This window comes from Centruroides vittatus, unplaced genomic scaffold, assembly GCF_030686945.1.
Source record: "Centruroides vittatus isolate TY-2023 unplaced genomic scaffold, ASM3068694v2 scaffold_2906, whole genome shotgun sequence".
Taxonomy (NCBI): Eukaryota; Metazoa; Arthropoda; class Arachnida; order Scorpiones; family Buthidae; genus Centruroides; species Centruroides vittatus.
In genome coordinates this window covers 236,725-263,256 of record NW_027122695.1, presented here as the reverse complement: position 1 = coordinate 263,256, position 26,532 = coordinate 236,725, and the positions used below count along the sequence as shown (strand labels likewise).

Genomic DNA, 26,532 nt, shown 5'->3' with positions numbered 1-26,532 from the left:
CGATTCGAAATTACAGTAAGCATCCGTTAGAGGTCGCTGAGCGCCGAAAATTTATCGGTTGCCGTTTATCTTATTAGTGACGAAATTCTTTTATTTACTGCGAATTCGAAAGAATAATGGAATATTCAAGAGGTATGTTATAACTGTTGCTTTGTTAAATTCGACTTTTGTTTAAATAAATCATTTAAAACATATCATTCGCAATGATACGTAATAGAGATGAATTAGAATCGTCTGCTACGTAGTCGCCATCTTGAATTTGTTATGTCAGAAGACTGGATACGTAAATAGCCGCTTTGTATTTACTTTTTAAAGACAATTATCAGGAGAACGCAATGAGTAATTAAAATATTGTATCATATGATCGGTACCTGTCTTTGATTTGTTAGGCCGTCGACTTTCTTTAACAAAGGAAGTGTGTGGAATTGACAATCTGTCTCTCTCAGATCTGTGGCTGGGTCTTGCCGAGTAGCTTGTTCGGCAGCCGAGTTATTGTACTGTAACTGGGGCAGATATGGAGTTCAAAATTTTGTTCGATAACCGAGGTATTCCAATTCCAACGTTTCTCTGTATCTTGACTTATGGCTTGAGTAAATTGTGCATTTGCATGGGTGCAGCAGCTAGCAAACACAGCAGATTGGGATATTTGTGTTCTGTCTTGTGAGTAAAAAACAAAAGAAATTGCAAAAGTTTGGAAGAAAACATGAAAGAATTACTGTTCACTTTTTTAATCTCTACATTACTCCAATGGTGTTAGTGCATGTGACACCAGAAGTCACATGCCAACAGAAAATAAACATGCATCAATTGGAGTTAATAGAGATGGGGAACATTGTTTAAATTTCCAGAAGAATTGTAGCTCTTAGTCTTGGCAATGATCTTGACTAGGTTAATGTATTCAAGGTTTAGATGATATCATTTAATGTGAGTTATTGAACAGAAACAAGTGAATTATTCTGCCCAAAATTGTTTCTAAAGAAACCAGCAAACTTTTTGCCTATCATTTTTCATGAACTGTATGATTTTGATGGCCTGTTTATCAATAATTAATAAGTACTTCAACATCTTTGCAAGCAATAAATTTTTACTAGGTGTGATCCAAAAATACTTAAGCTAATATGAATATAATTAAATTAAATCAATACATCTTTTTCAATATGTTCATTTTATTCTTATTCCTGGAAGCTGTATATTAATTTAACACATGTATAGAAATCAGCATTAGGCTTGCTTTATCAGTGAAAGAGATTAGTTATAACTAGAATAACTGCTCGTTGAACCTTTAAATGCAATTCCAGGATAAATAATTAACAGTTTTCAATCTCAAAAACATCTCGTTCCAATATTCGTATTCCAATTCAATGAATCCTGAGGAAGATCTCCTATGTAGATCGAAAACGTTAGAGACTTTGTTTTTGAGATTGGGAACTGTTAATTATTTATCCTGGAATTGCATTTAAAGGTTCAACGAGTACTTATTGTAATTTATTCCAGGCTTAAAGAGTTTTAAGTTATAAGTAGGGCGTGAATGGAGTGGAACTGGGGATTTTTCACCAGTCACAGAGAAAACTTTGGAGTATGTAATTGTTCGTACTCCTATAAATTAATATTAATTTTACTAACAAAAATTAAAATTAGTGGGCTCACCAAAGAGCCACAAGACTCACTCTACTCCCAGACGTTATACAAACTCAACGGCCCTGGTTATAACTTTCCAATGATAACTAAAATCTTTAGGCTGGCCATATGGCCAAGCCTAAAGATTTTAATTGAGGCATCAACCTAACATCCTTAGATGTGGGATTTAATTCAAACATGCAACTCCGGGAATATTTTTGAGCTGTGTGGGCCAGATATAATGGGCTCCTGTTGCTCCATCTGGACACTCCCATCAGCGGCCTAATCAAACATATGACAGACATGTTTCTGCATGGTTATGCAATAATATTGTTGTTTGTGAATTTTTCAGAATAAACAGTAATAATTTAAAATAATGTATATAGCAGTGACATTATTAAATTCCATTCATAAATGTTAGTTGCTACCTGGAGTCTCCATAATTATGTTAATTTGCCAGAATTAAATATTATAGATAATATAATCATTTAAGATGAAGTTTTAAAAATGAAAAAACATATTAAGATTATATTTTATAAGTACATTCGTAAACAAATTATTGATGTTAAAAACATTTCTTTTTAAAGCAATGAAAGAAGAATTTATCATTGATAATGAAGCCGACTGGGATTATGAATGTGACAATGATCCCACACAAGAATTTGAGATTTTCAACAGAAACTTTAAAATTGAATGTGAAAAATATGATGATATTACAATTGAAGATAATGTAAAAGTGAGTAAAATATTTTTGGTAAATAATACAAAATTTTATACAAGTAACAGAAAACTTTTTAAAACTTGTTACTGTTGAAATCATAAGCATTAACTTATTTATAAATATCCACATTATATCCACTTTCTGAATAACTACTAATTATAATGCTTTAATATATACAGAGTACTTTAATAAATAGTAATTTTAAATCAAAAAGACTAGGGCCATTTTTTGATTTGAAGTGTTCGTTTTGAGTTATAAGCGATTAAAAAAAATGTGACATCACTTCCTGTTTAGTGAAATGCAATCTGATGTATGAAAATATTTGTTGATAATTGCATATTAGTTTAATATCCATACTTATTATCTGAAATTTTATTTGTTAAATTTTGAGGGTTTTTTTTGTAATAATATATGGCTTAACTTTATACAAATGCTTCAGGCTAGTGCTAAGTTCCACAGTTAGCCAAAATTTGCATATTTGAAAATGTTCTTGGCACATCTTTGAATGTGGAATGTTTTAAACATTTAAATATACTACCAATTTTAATGCTAATTTCCATATTTGAATATCTTCAAATAATAATAAACTTTTGACTTACTAAATTGAAGTTGAAAGTGTTTGCATTATTTGTATTTGTTTGTTAACAGCAATTAGTTTGTGTTGACTGAAGTGATTGTTTTTTTAATAATGTCTGAATTTACGTTTTTGGAATATGCTGATATACATTTGATGTACTGTACAGGATACATTTGATGTACAGCTTGCAGGAATGCAGTTGAAGTGAGACAACTTATTCCTTAGTAAATGGATCATGGCACAACTACTAGGAAGATTGGTGCTTTTATGGGCATTTAACACCATAAAAGCACTAATCTTCCTAGTAGTTGTGCCAGGATCATTTTCTACCAATTGAAAAGCCAAGTCTTGGATATTCCGGTGCCATTTGGTGGTCATCCCTCACATTTACCAGGGTTATAACTGCCCTTTTTCTCTTAGATATCTTTCAGTACTCCAAACTGTCATATGGTTTGGAGTACTTTGCATGCACAGCATATGCATGCTGTGTCCAGAAGATGCAGGTGCTGAATTTGAATGATTACTCTCAATGAATGGAGTTTTGTCAATGGCTTTTGCATCGATGTGCTTAAAATTCCACTTTTCTGAATGACTTATTTTTTTCATAAGATGGGTTTATTAATTTGTAAACAAGCACTACTGATCAGAAGTAAATTCCATAGTGTTACTAGAGAGGTTGAGGCTCAAGTACAAATGTTAAACTTATACAGCACACAGAAGTATACGTTTGATGTTTTAAGTCCAAGTAAAAATTATTGAGGTGCTCGTTCACAACATCATGTGACTCAGTGAACGTCGCACATTGACTCATGGGAAATGAGTTGAAAAAATGGCAGAAACATTTGGCATGGAGGATTACCAGCAAAGGTAAATAAACAAATTAAACTGTTTAAAAGTATTTATAGGATGTTTAATAATGCTAAATAATTATTTTTCTCTATAATTAGCATTGTGTTTCCTCCGAGAAACATTAGGAAAGTTCCAATGCGTTTTTCCTGTTATCACTACATACTACTGTTCAGAGAAGTAGTGACTGTAAATCTCTGTGTATGAAAATCCAAAAGGTGCTTGGAAAAGTATATCTGAAAATTTATGGACGTATTACACTGTTGACGGTAGAAGATGCCAGGAAAGAACAACTTTACTTCTACAATATTATGACAAGGTAGTAGGTGGCCATCTTGCCTCCCAAATATACAGTCTGTTACAAAAGTATAGGAACACCACAAATTTTGTGATTTTTCAAAATTTATTTTAATTTTTTTTAGAAAACAGTTTTATACATTTTAAGACAATTACAAAAATATCATTTTTAAACTTATTATTTTTTAATAATAATATAATAGAAGTTAGTACTTCAATCAAAGAAGACACAGTCTGTTCAAAAATAGTTTCGAATCTACCATTTATTTCTTATTACATGTTCCAGAATACCTTTCGACGATCGGACCTTTCCTTTGAGACTGCTAGGTCGCCAGGTAAAAATTGGTGTTTTTTTATGTGTTTTTTAAAGAAACAAAGTTAAAACAAGAGTAAAAAGTTTGGAACTGGCAGATCTTACAGACATCTTCAGGTTTTTCTCCTATCCAGTAAGGGACTTCCAGACTTTTATATCCACTTAGAGAGCGCTGTTTAATGTAGATTTCGATGGTGTCCCTCTGGTGACGAATTAACTTTAAATTTTTAATTGTTGAATTTCGTCTTTAGGTAATTTTTTAATTTAATCAAAGAAAACACAGTCTATACGCACCTTTACCCTTAAACTTATGAAGATCTTTACTTAAGTGTATTCTCAACTGGTTTTTATCTTCTGATTTTCCTGGGATTCGTCGAATAGCACTCTCTATTTCGGCTATAACTTCAATTGACTTTGAAAAAATGGGGAAGTTCATATTATCTCCATACGACAATAACCGTAAGTAATCATTCGGGACATCAACGCTTGTTAAATTTATAATTAATTTATTTAACCATTCTTCTTTATCTGCTATTGAAGGGTAATCAAATTTTTTCGTTAATTTAATACTCTTCTTTACATTATACTGATCATTAGTATTCATATTATTACTATTTTTGCTGTTATCAGTTTTCTTCATTAATTTAATTTTTTTAGATAATAAATACATAATAAATACATGTTTACCTTTTTTCTTTATTACAGACTTTATAATTGATCTTTCTATCTTAACTATGTCGCCATATCGAACGCTAGTCTTGATAGACTTCGGTAGCTGTAATGTTATAGACGTATGCTGTTCACGTAAAAAACATTTAAAGTAATTTCTATCGGTCTTCAATCTATCCATCTTCAGCTTCAACTCCTCTATTCCCATCTTTCTGTTATCAAACTTATTAAATAATAAACAACATTGTATGATTCCAATATTACTACAGCCAAAAACATTGAAACTTATGCAAACAGTTTAAATAATGATATTAGATTCACCTACGAAGAAGAGAGAAATAATGAAATTAACTATTTAGATGTTACAATCACACGACAAGAAAAAACACTACTATTTCGCAAGTATACAAAGAGTTGTAATAATGATAAAGTAATCAACTATAAATTGTACTGTTCTTTAGGTATAAAAAGAAACGTTTTTCTGATGGAACTAAGAAAAATTCTTAATAGAACAACATTGCAGAAGCATATAGAACTTGAAACTGAAAACCTGTTTAAAAAATATTTGCTTAACGATTATCCGCAACAATTAATACGTAAGTGGTACAATTATTATACCATCAGTAGATATAATGTAAAAAAAGAGAAAAGTAATAATCTATACATTAAAATTCCATATATTAAAAAATTTTTTGAAAAATATAGAAATAACTTTAAAAATTGTTCTGTCAACTTAGTGGGTGAACAGAAAAATAGACTAAGCAAAAGTATTTATGTGGTGAATAGAGGAATGGTAGGACATTTAAGGGACCCTTTGAAAATAGCGGGAGTCGTCTACAAATTAATATGTACATGTCCAGAAGGTAAAATCTATGTCGGCGAAACAGGAAGACAGCTTGAACAACGTATTAAAGAGCATGAAGCGGCAGTTCGACTAAAAAGAACCGAATCTCCGTGGCATCAACATTGTAAAAATAAGAATTGTATCATAAATAGAAATAATATTAAAATATTGTAACGAGACGCATCGTTGAACATTATTGCATCAAAAGTTATGCAAATGTCATCAATTTGAATACTGGTTTATCTGTAGATGCATGCTGGGATAGTCTGATCGAATATAAATGTAACAGTGTTGTAAAGGTGTAATATCCACTGAAGAGGCAAACGATTTTGTGAAATGCATTTGGATAATTTGGATAATAACGTATGGATAATGAACAATAAAGTAAGAAATATTTGTTAATTTTTAAAGTGTCCATCTCAGTCCTTCGCTCATTTCGAAATCGGATAAAAAAGAGTTGTTTTTTAAAACTCGTTTATTTTTAGAAAATTTACAATTTTTTAAAGATTATTGTTTTTAACGTATACAATAACCGATCCCATTGCTTCATATTTGTTTATTATTTAATAAGTTTGATAACAGAAAGATGGAAATAGAGGAGTTGAAGCTGAAGATGGATAGATTGAAGACCGATAGAAATTACTTTAAATGTTTTTTACGTGAACAGCATACGTCTATAACATTACAGCTACCGAAGTCTATCAAGACTAGCGTTCGATATGGCGACATAGTTAAGATAGAAAGATCAATTATAAAGTCTGTAATAAAGAAAAAAGGTAAACATGTATTTATTATGTATTTATTATCTAAAAAAATTAAATTAATGAAGAAAACTGATAACAGCAAAAATAGTAATAATATGAATACTAATGATCAGTATAATGTAAAGAAGAGTATTAAATTAACGAAAAAATTTGATTACCCTTCAATAGCAGATAAAGAAGAATGGTTAAATAAATTAATTATAAATTTAACAAGCGTTGATGTCCCGAATGATTACTTACGGTTATTGTCGTATGGAGATAATATGAACTTCCCCATTTTTTCAAAGTCAATTGAAGTTATAGCCGAAATAGAGTGCTATTCGATGAATCCCAGGAAAATCAGAAGATAAAAAACAGTTGAGAATACACTTAAGTAACAAACACAGTCTGTTCAAAAATAGTTTTGAATTTACCATTTATTTCTTATTACGTGTTCCAGAACACCTTTCGACGACTGGACCTTTTCTTTGAGGCTGCTAGGTCGCCAGGTAAAAAGACTGTGTGCCAGACTGTGTCTTCTTTGATTGAATTAAAAAATTACCTAAAGACGAAATTCAACAAAAAAGTTAGTACTTTTTACTTGTTACCAAAGTATAGATACACTTTCTAAAATTACATAAAAATAAATTTTAAATATATTTTTAAACACTTTTAATATTTGGTTTCACCCCCTATGGCTACAATTACTTGAAAAATTCTGTTAGGCATGGAGTTCATTATTTTTTTAATTGTTCATTCTTAATTTCATCCCATGTATCCATTATTGCAATTTTCAATTGATTTACAGATTCATATTGTTTCCCATTTTAAAAAACAATGGCTGGTAAAATCTCCATAAATTTTCAATGGGATTTAAATCTGGACTACATGAAGGCCAGTCAATATTACATCAATATTTTCTTTTTTAAACCAATTTTTTGATGATATTGAGACATGAATGGGAGCATTATCTTGTTGAAACTATCATTTATGACCTCCAATTAATGCACTTAATGTAATCATATTTTTGTCAACAAATACTAAATTAGTTTTACCTTCCCATCTATCCTATTTACCTCCAAAACTACCCCAAATCATTACAGACCCAGCCCCTTGTTACTGGCTTATTTTAACTCTGCTTTCTCTTCTTAAATCATGCCAATAATATGAAAACCCATCAGGGCCATATAAATTAAACTTCTCATCACTAAACATTATTTCTTGCCATTCTTCAGTCCATCCCATCTTGTCTTTAGCCCAATTTAAATGCATTGATATGTGTTTGGCAGTTAAAGGTGGTTTCAACTTCATTTTTAAGTATTTTACATTGTCATAGTTTTTTAACGTTCTCCAAACAGTTGCATGAGATACATCTATTGGTATTTCAGCAGCAGCTTGCCTCGTTGACATGTTTTTTTTAGTTATAAGCTTCAAAACTTCTCTCTCATTCCTGGATGTTAAACATGATATAAGTTGAATATATAAAAAATGAATATTTGTGAAAAAAAATTTACGCTGCTTTATGAAATGCAAAAAAAACCTGATAAAATAATTAAAATAATGATAAAAAATAATTAAATAATATTTCCAGTAATAGTTTCAAAATAAATTTTTAAAAAACAAAATTTATGGTGTTCTTATACTTTTGTAACAGACTGTAGAACATACCCTATTTTTAGAAGTATAAATAGAGAGGTTGGGGTGCACGTATCAGTGCAAAATGTGAACGGTGGATGGTCTGAGTGCCACCATCTGGCAATTCTATACGGTCGATAATAGCGTTCGCTTTGTCTAGAATGGCGAGTATACGATTGGTTAAACTTCAATTTTTTGTGTTTGGGGTTAAAATTATGACCTACTTTATTAAAATAATGATTATTTAAGCATTTACAAATAACATTGTAAAAAAGAGACGATTTTAATCCAGAAATTATTTAATTATTCAATTTTTTAGCAAGTGATGTGAAGTGTTGATAAAATTTTTATAGCTGTGCATTATGAAATAGTTCATCATAGTTTTCTTCTCAGAATGATCAAGCCATTTACAAAGATCTGGAACAGAAGAGGAATTTACAGAACGTAATCAACTTCTACAAGAAATAAAAAGTTAAAATATGAGGCCCAGATATCAACCAAGAAATCAACACCACAAACCTTGCTTGGGCAGCAAGTCACGGATGCGGCCACGGCATCTTTATAAGAATCATCCCCCGAGTCTCCATCTGGTAAATTTAAAAATTCTTTATAATATAATTACTACAAAAATTATACATTTCTAAAAATATATTATTTTTAGATGAAGATACCAACTTTTCAAAAGAAAGAAAGCATAACTTTCTTGTCTCATACTTACAAAGCAAGCAAGACCAAGAGCATCAGTTGAAACAAGAAGAATTAAATTTAAATAAAGAACGATTGAAACTGGAACAAGAAAAGGCAAAATTTTATTTAGAGAGAAGGGAGAGAGAAGCAAGACTTAAGCGGGATAGAGAGGAAAGAAGAATGTTTTTAGAAAAATATGATTTAGAGAGAAAAGAAAGAGAAGCATTATTAGAAATACTTTTGAAAACTTTGAATAAAAATTGAATAAAAACTTTTATAAAATTGAAGAAATTCTTTATTTGTTTATTGATTACATTCTAAGTATTTGTCCAATTTCGGGGGTAAATGATTAAAATAATCTGACGTTGCACTACCGTATAAGCAAATGTGACAGTTTGTAAGTAGTGCACCAACAATGTACGGTTTACCAACAGTCTGAAGATACAATTTCAAAATTTTTTTAAATCTAGAAAAGCAAATATTTGAATTATTTTCCCAAATACCCATTCCACACACACTCTTACTGAACTCATCCTGGAGTTAAATACTTGTTGCTCAGGTGTTAAACTAGCACCTCAGAATGGTGTAATGAGGTGTTGACACAAAGGATAACAAGAATCTCCATATAAAACAAATTGGGTCCCGTTCTCAGAACAAGGAATTGCAGTCAAGTGCTCTAACAAATTAGATTCTCTTAACATTCCACTGTCACAACGTCTTCCTTCTATTGGTCCAGATAAATTAGCAATCATACCATCGGGTGTAACCACTGATTGAAATTTCAAACAATGTATACATTTACAGCCACTGAATACTTACAGCCCCGCTTTGATGCGTTTTTGGTTGACAAATAGGACGTGCCATTCCATCTATGAACTCCCAACAATTTGTCAAAGGAAAATCTTTTGCTGCTATTGCTTGGCTGAATAATTTTAATTTTTCTCTTGTTAGTTTTATTTCGTTGATATTCAATAACAATTTGGAATGGCTATTGTAAATAATATTTAGTGTTTCGTGCACAAATCGTGAAAGTTCAGTTTTTGTTCTCCCAACAAAACAAATATCATCAAATCTATTAGGATAAACTAATCCTCATAATAAAATACATAATGCGTCAATTCCAAGCGAGAATGATCCATTTTCAGAAATGATAACGGATGGAAGACATAAAGCAGAATGCAGATGAAACAAATCAGCTCTTGAAAACCTGTTAAAATTATAAAATTTTATAAGTATTAATCTTTTTTTTAAATATTTACTTTAATTTATAAATATATCACTTACCGAAAATAAAACAAGCAATGAGAATCAGTCATTTTATTTAAATTCATTCTTGCTTTTTTCACAGGTATATCTATAGTGATATGATGTAATAAAATGGCTTCTTGATCACATTCATACTGATCCAACAACAGTAATACCTCATCACTAGACTACAAATATAGTTTTAATTAAATGCTTACTGTGTGAAAATGAAAAAAAAGAAAAAGTGAACACAGCCTTAGAGAGTGTGGTCACTTCACATGACATTAAAAAATATTAAATAATTAAATAATTTCTGAATTAAAATCATCTAGTTTTTACAATGTTATGTATAAATGCTTAAATAATCATTATTTTAATAAAATAGGTCATAATTTTAATCACAAACATAAAAAAATAAAGAAGTTTAACTCGATTGTCTACTCACCATTCTAGACGGAGCAAAGACCATTATTGACCGCATAGAATTGCCAGATGGTGGCGCTCATCCGTCCGCTGTTCACATTTTGGGCTGAATATGTGTGCCTCAACCTCTGTATTGTATGATGTCATCAGCAGCAATTTTCTGTAAATGTTTTGTGAGGAATTGTTAATGATTATTTAATTGGACCTAATATATTATTTCAGCAACCCAACTGGCTTTACTTATCAGCACTAAATAAACAACCTGTTATATATAAAGACCAACAACTGCCAAATTATCGGGCTAGCAAATGGCTATAGTAATATTAATAATTTAAGTTAATTTGGTACTAGAGTTAGGCATTAGGCGCCATCTCTTGCTAAATTTAATAATTAGAATTTTAATTAAATAATTTAAATAAATTTAGGCCTAACTGGAAGAAAAGAATCGGCCCAAAGCGGGACTCGAACCCGCAACTTCTGCTATCCGTGCAGACAGGTTACCAGTTACGCTACCCGGACTTAAATTATTAATATTACTATAGCCATTTGCTAGCCCGATAATTCGGCAGTTGTTGGTCTTTATATATAACGGGTTAGTTGTTGTTTATTTATATATATACGCCTTGCCGGGGTTTGCGATGGCCGGTTGAGTGCCTTTGGGAGGACGTGGGCAATTAATGTGTCCCCAGCCTGCATTGTAATGACCGTCGTTGGTCCTTATCAGCACTTTTTGGAACACTTTTTATGGCAATTATTTGAAGACGTGCCTGTAATGATCTGACAGGACATCTGGTTCATGCATGATGGTGTACTTGCACTTTTCAACCTGTTGTCCAGAACTTACCTCAATACCACTTATCCTCAACAGTGGATAGGTTGAAGTGGGAGTGTTGCTTGACCTGCACAGCCACCTGATCTGAATTCCCTAGACTTTTTGTTTTAGACCATTTAAAATCTATGTTGTATGGTGCAGAGATTCTGAATCTTGTAGAACTCCAGCAATGAATTGAAGATAGTTGCAATTCAATCAAAAATTGCTCAGGAATGTTTGAACAGAAAAATTCCATCTATCCTTATGTCAATGAGCTGAAGCCTGTATTCAAGCTGTTGGATGCCATTTTTAACGTTTTTTTTTGTAAATAAATGATTTGTTATTTAAATAAAATTGTTCAATAATGTTTGTAAGAACTTTGATAAATTACTAATGCATCCTTTATTTTCCCTTAAACCAATTATAACCTGTATTGTTACAGAAAAGACTCAAACTCAAAGTAACAAATGAATAAAATTGCAGATAATAAATAACTTTTTACCACAATTACTGTGGTATCAAACTATGTGCAATTAATATATTTGTAGACTTATATATACACAGTGCGGCAATTATATTCCGGGACTGGATCTATAAAAATGAAACAAAACAATTTTATTCAAATCCTTTTATTAAATTATTCAAAATACTCTCCTCCTGCTTCAATACACATTTTACAGCGATTCAATAGTGATTCAAATGCCTGCTCAAGCTCAATTTTCGGTATTGCCTCTAATATGCGCGTAGACTCTCTTTGGATGGTTTCAATATCATTAAAAATGCATCCTTTCAACTTCATTTTCATTTTTGGAAATAAAGAGAAGTCACATGGTGCTAAATCGGGGGAATACGGCGAATGATTCAACACACAGACTTGATTTCGTGCCAAAAATTGACGAACAATCAATGATGTGTGACTCGGTGCACTATCGTGTAACAAACACCAGTCATCAGAATTGCGATATTCTGGTCAAATTCAACGAATTCTTCTCATTAATCGTTGTAAAACTCCCAAGTAGAAAGCAACGGTAACTGTTTGACCCTGTGGGACGAACTCACGGTGGATGATGCCTTTGCTATCGAAGAAAACAATGAACATCATCTTGATTTTTGATGGAACTTTTCGTGTTTTCTTGGCTTAAAGTGATGATTTTGACTTCCATTCGGCACTTTGTCGTTTTGTTTATGGGTCATATTGAAAACACCAGGTCTCGTCATCAGTAACAATTGATTTGAGGAAGGTTGAGCTGTTATTCGCTGCTCGTACAATCTCTCTGGAATGTTCTAGTCTCATCAATTTTTGCTCTTTGGTTAGTGTGTGCGGAACAAATTTAGCACAGACCTTTGTTTTGCCCAGATCTTCTTTAAGAATTTGTCGTATTGTCTCTTTGTTAATGTTTAATGCCTGTTCCATCATTCTCAGTGTTGCATTGCGATCGTTGGATACAAATTCTTGCACTTTTTGAATCGAATCTGCTGTTCGAATTGTTATTGGCCTTCCCACACGTTTGTTGTCCTCCAGTGATTGTCTGCCTTCCAAAAATTGCTTGTGCCACTCAAAAGTCTTTGACCGTGATAAACACTCACTTCTATACACTTTTTGCATCATTTTGAACGTTTCTGTGGCACTTGTGCCAAGTTTAGTGTGAAATTTAATAACAGCACGTTGTTCCATTATTGTTTTCCGACATGTAACAAAATAAACTGATAAACAAAATATCAAAAACAATGATAAATGTCAACTGATTTAAATAAAAGTTTTAGGTTATGTTCATATATGTCCAAACTTCATATGACATAAAATTTAAACAGATGTTGCTACTGGTTGCTGAGATATAGCTTCAGTCCCGGAATTTAATTGCCGCACTGTGTACAAGACAATTGTATATGTAAGTCTACAACAATGTAGTCTTGAGTTTTTATTTAAAATAATATAAGATATTCAAACGATCATTTTTTAAAAAACATGCCCTTTTTGATATCTTTTTTGGCTCTTCTTGATGTCTTTTTTCTCCTCTCCTATTTTTTATTGTCCCTGTTATGTGCTGTTGAGTTGGTGCCAACTTGTAGTGATCCTAGGGCTGCCACCAGTGAAAGAACAATGCAAAAAGAGCTTACTATGAAATGGAGTGCCATCTCATAGTAGGCTCTTTTTGCATTGTTCTTTCACTGGTGGCAGCCCTAGGATTAGTGAGACTGTAGACAAAAGTTTATTTTTGAGATTCATTAAAAGAACAATACTGCAGGGTTTACTCAAGACTAAACAGTTTCTTTGATGCCTTGCAATTGCATAGTCACATTTAAATGATGCTTGATGTAAAACATAACTTGGTTGACTGCTTCATAATGAAACAATTGCTGTTTGTTTCATGCTTAACTTTTCATTTTATACAATATTTCACATAAGTATTTAGTCCTCAGTAAATTGACCTGTGTATTATTCTATATAAGAAATAAATAGAATTCTTTCTAGTTTTAATAATTGTGTTTATTCTTATTACTATCAAGTTCACTTACAGTATATTTGTATACTTTTGGATGATTTTGTTATGCTGTTTGCAAATAATTAACTTTATCAACTGAATTTTATTTTGAAAATGTTGCTGAGAAAACTTTTGTTAAATTCTTGATGGATTAACTACATGAGACAAGTAACCAAATAACCCAAATCCAGCAGAAAGAACATATGTGAAGCAGCTCCATCTTCAAACTTTAATGTGCGGTTCTATTTCTGAATGTTAGCACGAAGATATCTATTCAAGATGGAGGAAAATGTTTGCTGTGTTAAATTGAGTTCTCTGTGTGTGTTCATTTTGCTAGTTTTGTGTTATTGAGTTAGTTGTCTTGTGATTTAGATAAATGTCATAATAAAGGATATTTTTATACTTTTGTAGGGTACAAATGCAACTCTGAATGTGGTGGTTGGGATCTAATTCAAGCTTTAGACCATGCTCATAGGAATGAAAATGTTAAAAGGAACTGATAATCTGTATGTGACCTTTTGCAAGATAGGCTGATTTTGGGTGGGATATACTGGACTTTTGAAGACCCTCAAAAATGGGGTAAAATTTAAAAGTGAAAAAAATCAGCTGTTTTCCCACTTTACTAGAGATGACTAAAAACTCATAAAACATGAGAAATGCCATTGCACCTACTATTTCCAGGACATGGTCAGAATCACATTGCAAGCTCCATTAATCCTAACATGTAGGCCATTAGCCTATTCTTAAACATAAAATAAGCTAACAGACCATTAGTTCCTTTGACTTTTTTTACTCTTATAGGCATGGTCTATGGCAAGCATCTCAAACTCATATGATATTACGGGCCACGTGATCTATTTTGTATTAAGTCAGGGCCGCATGTTTTCAATGTTCAAAAAATTAATAAAATACAACTTTTAGAATGATTATATTATGTATTTATTAGACTCAAGGTATTGTATATTATACATACATAGACATTTTGTATTTCATGTTATTTTTTAAACTTAAACTATAAATATTTTATATTTTTTATAAAAAACGAAAATAAAAGATATAATAAGAAATAAACAAAGTCACAGTTTAGTATCACTTTTTAGAAGATATTTGACAACGTTTTTCACAAAGCAAGTCATCAAAATTTGGTTGAATATATTCAGCTGATGAAATTTTTAAAATTGATGATAAATGTTGATCGGTTAATCTTGACCTTTATGAATTTTCGTTACTTTTCATTAAAGAAAATAGTTGCTTGCATAAGTAAGTGCTTCTGAACATAGCTAGTATACGCGTAACAAACGATAACATTTTAGGAAACCGATCTACAGATAAATATGTAGGCTTATTAAAATCTGGAATTCCAACTTCCATACATTTTTGCTTCAGCAAATTATTGCATTGGATTTCAATTAATTCCATTTGTAAGTTTTCATCAACAATTTCTAGAACAGTTAGAACAAAGAACAAAGAAAGATTCTTAAGCCTAACATAATATAATAAAATATGTACAAATATACAAATATCAGTATGACTGACGGCCACACAAACGTGTTGTGTGTCAGATTAGATCGCTCCACATTCTATCATGTTTCTAATCATTTTGTGTTTTTATTTCCGTTCGGCTTCGGCCGCTGCTTTTCATTTGGCACCTCGCGCCAGCGTGCTGCATCCAGAGCGATCACGCGACCACAAGCAACGCCAGCATCAACCAAAAAGTTCAAACTTTCCAACTTGAAGTGTCAAAGCTCAGTATTTAAAAATTTTTAAAAAGTCTCGGCGGGCCGCAACCTATGTATTGGCGGGCCACATGTTTGACATGCCTGGTCTATGGCTATGATAAGGTTCCAACTGTGTTTACACCCATTGTAGTAGGTCATGAACATTTCTGCTGTCGATTATTTTGTCTCTATGTCCTTTCCGTATTAAAATTTTTATTATATCATTATCTACGTTGGACTTAGTTAATATATTAATAGGACTTATTATACTGGTGTTGTTTCAGCTTTTGCAAATAGAGATATTATTCAGAAAAACAAAATCTTTATTTTTCACTTGGTTTTTCACCCATACACACTGTGTTTTGGACCTTAAGGTCCCTCTTCAGCAGGTTTATAATGATGACAATTCTTTCTGTTTATAGTAATAAACAGAAAAAATGCTTTCTCTCACTCCTTCACCTGTCTTCTTTTACAATTCTTCTTCGTCTTTCAAATCCAAATCTTTCCTGTTGATGCTATATGAGAGACGTCTTTCTGATATGCTGATGGTTTTTTTATATATGATTGCTCATTCTAGTCAGAGTGTCACAAATCTGATCTACCCACATACATATATAAGAACAACTCATGTTTTAATCTCAAGCACTTCCTCTTTTATATCCTTGTTTTGTAAATTTTTTTATATCTAGGTTTCCCTTAACAATTTTTCCTTTGTTCTTTATTCAAAAATGTTTGAGAATAGTACTTTTTAATGCAAAATAAACAAGAACAAGGTAACCCGCATCAAGTGAAAGAACAAAGACATAAGCCCAAATATAGTTAAAATAACAAAATATTGTGGTGTCTCATACTTCCAATGTTCCAGAGTTTGAATCCTAAATTCAAGAGAAATTTGATTCAGAATTCAAGCAATGCTTCTGCATTCAAACTGCATGTTCAGTGAAAAAGGCACACACTGCATAATGCCATCTGTTGTGTATCCAAGTTGTCATTTACTCTCACTGTGAAAGCATTTCTGATGACAACTGAGAAAATTGATATGCTCATGTTTTCTCATGCATTTTTTACTTTATTCTTATGTTTGGCTGTATAGATAAAAAATAGTTTGGTGCATACAACCAAACATTTTTGTTGTGTTTATATATATATATACAATGCTTATTTATTTATTAACCATGGTATCCAAGAAGAATGTGGAAACAATGAAGCCTAAAAGAAAGATTGTAATATCAACAATTGAAATGAAGAAGGAACTTATTGCAAAGCACGAAAGCGGTATGCGTGTGAAGGATCTAGCAGCCATGTTCAAGATGCCAAAGTCAACAGTTTGCACCATTCTTAAGAACAAGAACGCAATAAAAGCAGCAAATGTGGCTAAAGGTGTAACGACATTAACCTCCAAGAGATCACATATTATTGAGGAGATGGAAAAACGTCTCCTTGTGTGGATAAATGAGAAGCAGTCCGCTGGGGATATTATTTCTGTAAGGATTATTTGTGAGAAAGCCAAGCAGTTGCATAATGACATTAAGAAACGCACACCTGGAACCAGTGTTGAAAGTGAAGAGTTTAAGGGGAGTAGAGGGTGGTTCAATAAATTTCGGAAAAGATCCGGAATCCATGGTGTTGTGATGCATGAGGAGATTGCTAATGTGGGAGAAGATGAGAAGTTTGTAAAAAGCTTTAAGCAGTATGTGGATGAAGAGGGATTTGTGCCTCAGCAAGTTTTCAATTGTGATAAAACAAACCTTTTCTGGAAGAGACTGCCTGGGAGGGCCTACATTACAAAAGAAGAGAAGGCTACACCAGGATATAAGCCTATGAAAGATAGGCTTTCTCTGCTAATTTGTGGTAATGCTAGTGGGGACTGTAAGATAAAGCCTTTGCTTGTGTACCATTCTGATAATCCACACGTGTTTAAAAAGAACAATATAACAAAGAGCAGGCTCAATGTTATGTGGAGGGCAAACGTGTCAGCATCGGTTAGCTGGCAGTTCTTTACTGAGTGGATTCATGAGGAGTTTGCACCTTGTGTGAAAGCTTATCTTACCAAAAGGAATCTACCACTGAAGGTTCTTCTAGTGCTGGACGATGTTCCTGCTCATCCTCTAGGCTTACAGGAAGATTTGGTGCATGAATTTAGCTTTATCAAGATAATGTTTTTGCCCACCAATACCACTTCTCTCTTCCAACCCATGGACCAAGTCATCTTAAATTTCAAGAAACTATATATAAAAGCTGTGTTTCAGATGTGCTTTGAGGTGAACAATGAGACAGAACTGACTTTTAGAGATTTTTGGAAGAATCATTACAACATCCTTCATTGCTTAAAGAACATCAATAAAGCATGGAGAGAAGTTTCTCTCAGGACAATGAACTCTGCTTGGAAGAAACTCTGGCCAGATTGTATTTCAGCCACAAACTTTGAAGACTTTGAACCAGTGTCTGTGGTATATGAAATTGTGTGTCTGGGCAAGTCCATGGGGTTGGAAGTAAGTGAAGATGATGTGGAGGAGTTAGTGGATGATCACAAGACCAAACTAAAACTAACCATAGAAGAAATGGCAGAGGAAATTTATTCAAGTGAGGAAGAAGAAGCCGAGAGCAGCATTTCCAGCACTGAAATTAAGGAACTGTGCTCTCTTTGGGCTAGAACACAGGCCATTGTTGAGAAATGGCACCCTAACATAGCAGCAGTGAATAGGAGCATCAACTTCTTTGATAACAAAGTAATGGCCTACTTTAGGAACATCCAGAAACGTCGTCGACACCAAACTACATTGGAAAGGTTCTTCTCTAAAGAAAACCAGGAAAGCAAACCTAATCCCTCAGCCAGTAAAACTAAGAGGCAGAAAAGTGAGAGAACACCAGAGGAACAATTATTTGGTGTGTTTATGGAAACTGACTCCCCTTCCAACAATTAACCATCCTCTCCACCAGCCACATTGGAATCTTAACAACTCACTAAGGTACAGTAAATGTAATTTTCATTTCATTATACAGTATTTACATATTTTATTCATTGTTTTCATGTTTTAATTTATTATTTAGGGCATTTAATTGTGTTGTTAAGATTCAATTCAGAGTTCAACACAGAGGGCAATTCAGAATTCAGATGGTCTCCTGAAACAAATGAAATTCAAAGTATGAGGCACCATCGTATTTAAAAATTTTATTTTCATCTGTATTTTCTGACTTTATATAATCTTTATGTAACTTTTATATTTACATCTTAACCTAAATAAATACATAATTATTACTTGATAACTTGAAATTATCTAATCGATTAGATTTAAAATATATTAATTTATATCATTTGTATTAAATCACTTTATCATTAATAGATTTTGAGTGATGTGATCTAATATTATTTAATATTTAAAATTACAGTAATTATTAGCAATGCTACAATATTACTATAATTTTTTTTATAAAATGTCTTAACGTATTAAAAAATTTATTATTACTCTGGAAATCTGTTTTAACTTCTTTATTTATTTTATAAACTTTCAGTTTTTAATATATTTTGTGAATTTTTCAAATTTTTTTTTTAACATTTTACAGGTACAGAATATCAAAACTGAACCTCATTGGCATGCTGATTCTGTAGAGAATACTGAATTAAATCAGTTAGATTTAAAAGAAAATGGAACTGAAATTACTTTAAAATATTTGGATTCTGATAATGTAAGTGTGTTTTTATATGAGGTGTTTCAAAAGATGAGGGTATATGGACCAGGAAGTAATAGGAGTTTATGTAGCATAAATAATGCATTGAGTAGACAAGGATGCTTTTTATGATAAAACAGCTTTAATACAGCTGGATGAGCAAGCCAATGACACGGTGAAACTGAGAACTGGGTCAATAGGGATATTCTATTGACACTTAATTGGTAATGATTCAATAAGAACCGCTCACTTTGTCACTGGATGGCTATACGTTAGAATTTGTCACAGGATTGTGAGATCCCTGCTGACACCAGTTAGGATAGTTATATTTGTGTCATAACGTGCGATATTAAAATTCATTCATTCAAAAAGGAGGGCTCGATTTCTTGTAAGTGGGGAGATTGTGGATCAGTTGATAGGTGTCTGATTTTGATTGAACTGACATTGAGAACATTTTAATAAAGAAACAACAAAATTTAATAAAGATAACTAAAATAAAATACAAGAGTTTATAATAACTAAGAGATAAACGACTCCTAAATTCTCTAATCTTTGCGAGAGAGAGTTTCCATAAAGTTTGACATAATACCTCTAAATATAATCGCTGTTCTTGCTTTCTTTGATGATTCGAATGAGATGCAGAGGTTGGGAAATCAGAGGAGACTAGGCACAGATAAAAGTTCTGGAGAACTGGCTGGAACGGCCAAATTCATCTCAAATCAGATGTGTAAAACCATTAAATTCAGAAATTTTCTCCAATTTGGAGTTCGGATTATGATCATCTGACGATGAGTCGAGTTAGGAGTTTAGTCATCGAATGCAATAGTAATTTTCTTAGGAAGTAAACGGTTGTGAAAGGAAGTTTTACTTCCTTGTTCTCCCCAAATTTCCCACAAAAGGTGGAAAAGTGCATAATTTAATGATGAAATATTACATCAAGTTTTAGATTTTAGAAAAATAAATTAATCGTATATTCGGATTCTCACAAAACAGTCTGTCATTATTTTGCTTATCCAGCTGTATTAAAGCTGCTTTATCAAGCAATACATCCAGATGTAAATAGGAGTTTGTATAGAGTAAATAATGTTTAGAAAGTTTTATTGCTTTTTGGTTTAATAAAGAGAATGCATAAGAAACTGTGATCATTTTAATTACTAACAATGGAATAATGAGCAGATAAATGCTCTGTGTTAACAGGATAAAGTACTGTACCTCCTGAAAACAAGCTGTCAAACGATATTTGATAATTAATTAATGGAGTGGATGTTAAAAATGCCCACCTTTTCTCATGCGAGCATGTCTTAGGATGCCTCTAAAATGTTGAATGTCATATAATAACTAGTACGGTTATATTTTCACCACAGTGGTATGAATTCCTTGTATGAGTTGCTTTTTTATATCAATGATATAAAACAAAGAATTCATACTTAACTTAAACTCAATTATAGAAACTCAAAGTAGTGTCAAATCTAGTGGGGAAATCTTTACTTTTTTAAAACTCATAAAAAATATTGTTAAAGCATTGTTCCCTAATCTAATGACCTTACCTTTTGAAACATATTAATCAAATAATGAATTTTAAATAATTGAATATTGTTAAGTTAAATGAAAGCATTGAGAAAATTTTTTCAATTTATTTATTTAATTAAGTTATTACTATTATGATTTACATAATTAGAGTAACTCTGTTCTTCTTAATTAATGTGCAGTTTGTTTTAATATACAGTTTTAGCTTGCCCAAAAGCCCAATGCTTAATCTTTATATTGTTTTTATCACAAACTGATTTCAACTTCTATAACCACTCTCAAACCTTTATATGCAAAGTTATTATTTAATTATTTGTTGGTTGTTCAAGCAGCCATTTGTACAATATAATTTAATACTAATTTATCTACTGTTAATCTTTGATTTTATGTTTATTTAATCTCAAATTTTTAGTGCAAATGTAAAAGGTCAACAGTGCTCTTCAGGTTAGCTCTGCCACTACTTGTTACTTCTGGCTCACAGGAAACTTTCAATAAATGCATGAGCAGTTGCATATTAGGAAACTTAGGGCTGTCCATAAATGATGGCCACACTGGGAGGAGGGGTTATGACAATTCAGACAAAGGAGGATTGAACTTCAGTGGACATCCATTTTATATCATTAAATTTTATACAGTTTATGCATTATATCATTCATAAAATATTAAAGGTTTTGAGGGGATTGACTTTTGTTGGACATCCAAAGAGGGGAGGGGTTACAGAAACTTGGACAAACTGGGACAATGGGAAAGAGATATAAAAATTTCAAAAAAAATGTGGACATAATTTATTGACAGCTGCTTATGGGTAAGGGATAGAGGAGGGAGTTGAGAGACAGAGAACCCAGAAGTAATGCACTGTAGATTGGTTAGCAATTAAACAACAAACATTTATTTCATTCAATCTTATCCTAAATACATGTAAAACAAATAGAGTGAGTTTAAAGCAATTTTACATGCCTATCCTTGAGAGAGAGCAGTTATAATTACGCATATGGCAATAAATACCTGTATTACCTTGATTTCTGGCAATCGCTGAGAGTCTGGGAAGTTGTTGTATGAGAACAAAGTTTAGGTGGAGGGTTCGGGGAGCCTAGTGCAAATTTATGACGTATTCATTCTTGGCTTGATACTTAAACAGTCTCATTTGTAGGAGTTGATCACAAATAAATCCCAAAACCAATGATCTTCTAGTATGGGGAAGAGATATAAAACTTTCAAGAAAAATGTGGACATAATTTATTGACAGCTGCTTACAGGTAAGGGATAGAGGAGGGAGTTGAAAGACAGAGAACCCAGAAGTAGCAGCAAGGATCCAGTAAATAAGACAGGTGACCGAAAAGGTCAGCAGCAGCAGAGTATTGCAATGAATGATTAGTCATCAAGTTGATAAAAGAATGGACAAACTCTCTGTGTGTGACCTCTCGCCATTCCTTTTATTTGGGGTCTTGCCCCCTCTATTCTTATGCCCAAATTTGAACTTAAACAGGGAGCTAATCCAATCATCAATTTTTGGCAAAAGTTTCTTTGATGAGTAGGTTTTGCTGAAAGATGTCATTTATGAAGGAAAGGTTATCAAAGAGAAAATCTTGCAAACTTCCTTTGTTGTATTTGTCATCTTGGGCTTACTTTTCTTTTCTTTGAATGAACATTAAACAATTAAATGTCCTAAATTAACAAAATACTAGCCAAGGTTCTCACACAAAGATAATCCTGCTATTTTAAGATAAAATTCAAGAAAAAGAAACTAAATTATTTTTACAATTGAGTTAAACTGTCACAAGTAATGCAGTGTAATATTTCATAATCATATTTTTTTTTTATTTTGAGCAGTTACAAAGAATTGATATTATCTCTGAAGATGGCGATAACAGATTCAATAGAAAAACTACACATAGCTTTTCAAATGACGTTTCTTCAGAAAATCTCTTAGAATTGAAACGTTATCAAGTGAAAACTGAACACAGTAAAGGTATCTATAAATTCTGGATTTCTTTTATGTTCCATGTTTTACTCATTAGTCTATTGAATAAAGATGCAATTAAAAATTTTCAAAGTGGTTGTTAAGCCCTGTTTAAAGTTAGACTTTTGGTTTTATGTTTAATGAAAAACACATTGTTGGTAATGTCATCTAACAGATGAAAATTGCTACAACAGAAGTTATTTTGATTATATAGAAAATTGTTTGGGTACGAAAACATTGTTATGTTTAATTGATATAATAAGACGATTTGTCTTATTATATTGTGGTTGGTGCACAAGAATAGTGACACAACTCAAAAAATTCCAATTTTGAGTTTATTGTAGAAATGTATAGCAAACTCCCTATATTTTTTATGTGGAAGAACAAACAGTAATATTTATTTCCAAAATAGATATGAAAATTTTAAAAATCCAAGATTGTGACAAAGCCTTACAGGAAACAAAACTTTTAAGTGGCTGTTCTGGAGGAACTATTTTTTTGAGTTGTGTCACTATTCTTGTGCACCAACGAAATGAAAGATTTATTTTTATTACAAAAAAATCTTTAAAAAGGATTCTTCAAATTTGTCCTGGCCATATTTTTATAACAAAGATTTATTTTCAAAATAAGCTTCACAGCAAGCTGACAAAAGCAAAAAGTATTTACATTTCGTTTACCACATTTATGGAGATTACATGTCATGACTCTACAAAAGTGTAAAATTCCATGAAAATATGTACTCACCCAAACAACTCCAGATATTTTCTATATATGTGTAAACACTTACACATTTACAATTAATAGAAAAATGTTTAAATCTGTTCAAAAATATTGTAAAACATAAAACCATTTAAACATTTTTCTGTTAATGTACAATTTTTTACAATAATGAGTTACATTTTACACTCATATTTCTGAAATATTGTATCAAAATTTTATTAGTTAGTTAATAACAAAGCATGCAACAGGGTATTCACAAAACAAGCTATCTTACTGAAGTTGCTACATGCCTGCTATTGCTCAAGGTAAATGTGGAGAACAGCAGCCACATTTTTTTTATACAATAAATTTTACAACTGTCATCATATAAAGATGAATCCATGAATACAGATCTCTAATAAAATTCCTAAGTTACAAGAATTGTTTGATTATAATATAATTGTCAAATGGCATCATTAACATGAATAAAATATCATTTATCCGATAGTTTTTCTGAATTTTGTATTTTGTTTTTAGTAATTAATAATTATAAGGGGCCATCCATTAAATACATGTACAGTTTGAAGAGGAGAGAGTCGCAGGAAGTACATTACACAATGGGGAGAAATTAACGCACTGTCCACATGCACTTTTTTAGTGGTTTAAAGTGACTCAGAACTGTACAAAATTAATGAGTAGCCCTAGATATTTATTTAATTTCAAATAAATTATATTAGTTTTATATTTACAGAAGATGAAAAAGAAGAAAGTAAATGTGATCTTCAGTTAAGTGATGGTCTTAACAGAAAGAACTTTTACAAGAGTGAAAGCTACAAATCAGATCCCTTGACTTTCTCCATATTAAAAATTCAGAAACATATCACATGTAAAAGGAAATTTTCAAAGGAGCCATTTTTAAAAAAATATTTATTTATCCCTTCTCGTATAGGAGAAAGATACCAATGTAAAATCTGCACAAAATTTTTTTCCTACAAAGCTATTTATTCAAATCATCTTTTTGTACATATTGGAAAGAGGCCTTTTTCATGTGATATCTGTAAGGAAAACTTTTTCTACAAATTCCATTTAAGAGAACATAAAGAACTTCACAGGAAAGAAATTCCATACTATTGCTGGATATGCAAAGAGAAATTCAACTGCGAGCAGGATTTAATTGTTCATCAGAAACGTCATATTGAAGAAAGACCATATAAATGCGAATTTTGCGGCAAAGGTTTTAAATTAAAATCAGTTTTAAAAGTGCACGCAGTAGTCCATTCTGACAAAAAACCATTCCAGTGTGGAATTTGTAAAAAGAATTTTAAATTAAAGTCTAGTTTATTAACACATGGCAAACTTCATTCGATTCAGTGTCCTTATCAATGTCAAATCTGCAGCAAGAAGTTTAAAGTGAAGGCAAATTTATTAATTCATGAAAAATACCATTCTGAAGAAAGGCCTTATCAATGTGAATTTTGTGAAAAGAGTTTTAAAGTAAAAGGAGATTTGTACATTCATCGAATACGCCATTCTGGAGGAAGAAATTTTCAGTGTGAAATTTGCAAAAAGAGTTTTAATATGAGAAAGAAATTAACGCAGCATCTGAAATATCATTCCGAGGAACGCCCGCATCGGTGCAGACTTTGCAGTAGAAATTTTAAGACAAAATCGTGTTTAGCAAAGCATCGCCAGTTTCATTCTGATGAGAAACCATTCCAGTGTGTGAAATGTAATAAAAGTTTCAAGGCAAAATCAACTTTAGTATTTCACCAAGTGTGCCATACCGAAGAGAGGCCTTTTCAATGTGGATTATGTGAGAAGCAGTTTAAAATGAAATCCGGTTTAATGCATCATTGGTCTACTCACTCTCACTCCAAAGAGCGACCATTTCAGTGTGAACTTTGTGAAAAACGTTTCATCCAGAAAAGAGACTTATTTACGCATCAAAAGTGCCATTCTGAAACAAGGCCTTATCAGTGTGACATTTGTAAAAAGACATTCAAAACAAAATACAGTTATTCAATTCATTTACAGTGTCATTCCAAGCAAAGGCCTTTCGAGTGTCTAATTTGCAGGAAAAGTTTTAAATTAAAATCAACTTTACGAGTGCACAAAAGATGCCACATCGAAGACAGGCCTTACAGGTGCGAAATTTGTAAGAAGGACTTTAAAGCAAAAGTAAGTTTAGTAATGCACCTAAAGACTCATACCAAAGAAAAGCCCTTTCAATGTGAAATCTGTGAAAAATCATTTAGTTTTAAAAAGAATTTGAAGAATCACATTATAATTCATTCGAAAAACAAATCCTTCCAATGCGAAATTTGTAAAAATTACTTTTATACCCAAAAAACTTTATTGCACCACAAGAGGTATTTTTCAAAAGAAAGGTCATACCAGTGTAGATTCTGCGAGAAGAGATTCACTACGAAAACCTGTTTAGTAAGTAGGAAAAATCCTAATTCAAAAGAAAATCTATTTTGTTGCGAATCATGCGAAAAAAATTTTGGGATAAATACTGTTTCTGTAAATTATCATAACACCGAGAGATTTTTTCAGTGTAAATTTTGTAATAAAAGTTATAGAGCAAAAACTATAGCACAACATCAAAAATTTGGATGCAGAAAGAAAACTTTTCAGTGCACTATATGTAAGCAGAATTTCAGGATGATCTCAAAGTTGAGAAGCCACGAAAAACACTGCAGCAACAAGCCAAATATCCAGTTTTGGGGATCTGGTGCCGGAGACAATCAACTAGGAAACATTTTTGTAAATACGTCACAGTATTATCAGTGCAACTTTTGCAGAAACTGTTACTTAACCGAGAAGGATCTTTCGGAGCATCTGAGGTGCCATCATTTGCAGAATTCTAGTTCCGTAATATTTATTTTACCAACACCTCAGCTTAATAATGGTGTTGTTTGGAACGTGCCATATAATGTAATTGTTCCTTCCTCGTATTATTATATCATTCAGTGATAAGTTTTGATAGAAAAATACAAGAAGACGTCGATTCAATGAAATTTAAAATAAAACCATTTCTATAAATTA

The 26,532-nt window shown here is 31.9% G+C and overlaps 2 protein-coding genes and 1 long non-coding RNA gene across 5 annotated transcripts; all 3 read left to right on the top strand.

Annotated features, from left to right (window-relative positions):
* LOC136987933 (tigger transposable element-derived protein 1-like) lies at window positions 1–22,718 on the top strand. 3 transcript variants are annotated; one of them, XM_067285703.1, is made up of 6 exons: window positions 1–132; window positions 2,205–2,353; window positions 16,817–18,598; window positions 18,681–18,773; window positions 19,194–19,316; window positions 22,656–22,718. In XM_067285703.1, exons 1-3 carry the CDS (start codon window positions 117–119, stop codon window positions 18,551–18,553), a joined length of 1,902 nt encoding a protein of 633 aa, XP_067141804.1. In that variant the 5' UTR covers window positions 1–116; the 3' UTR covers window positions 18,554–18,598; window positions 18,681–18,773; window positions 19,194–19,316; window positions 22,656–22,718. The 3 variants fall into 3 exon arrangements, with proteins under 3 accessions (XP_067141804.1, XP_067141805.1, XP_067141802.1); XM_067285704.1 differs by having other exon boundaries at window positions 16,820–18,773; XM_067285701.1 differs by having other exon boundaries at window positions 16,817–18,773.
* LOC136987916 (uncharacterized) lies at window positions 3,886–9,231 on the top strand. The gene is made up of 3 exons (XR_010882697.1): window positions 3,886–4,080; window positions 8,656–8,852; window positions 8,924–9,231. It is a non-coding gene; the product is annotated as an uncharacterized lncRNA (long non-coding RNA).
* LOC136987925 (zinc finger protein 271-like) lies at window positions 18,762–26,532 on the top strand. Its single transcript, XM_067285695.1, has 5 exons — window positions 18,762–18,773; window positions 19,194–19,316; window positions 22,656–22,794; window positions 24,203–24,421; window positions 24,674–26,532. The coding sequence occupies exons 1-5, from the start codon at window positions 18,762–18,764 to the stop codon at window positions 26,458–26,460; spliced, it is 2,280 nt and encodes a 759-aa protein (XP_067141796.1). The 3' UTR covers window positions 26,461–26,532.

Coding starts and splice junctions, on each gene's coding strand:
- LOC136987933 (XM_067285703.1), top strand. Junction 2,354..16,816: donor CAATTGAAGATAATGTAAAA/GTGAGTAAAATA, acceptor ATGGTATCCAAG/AAGAATGTGGAAACAATGAA.
- LOC136987925 (XM_067285695.1), top strand. Junction 22,795..24,202: donor GAAAACTGAACACAGTAAAG/GTATCTATAAAT, acceptor TATTTATTTAAT/TTCAAATAAATTATATTAGT. Junction 24,422..24,673: donor AAAAAAATATTTATTTATCC/CTTCTCGTATAG, acceptor TTCATCAGAAAC/GTCATATTGAAGAAAGACCA.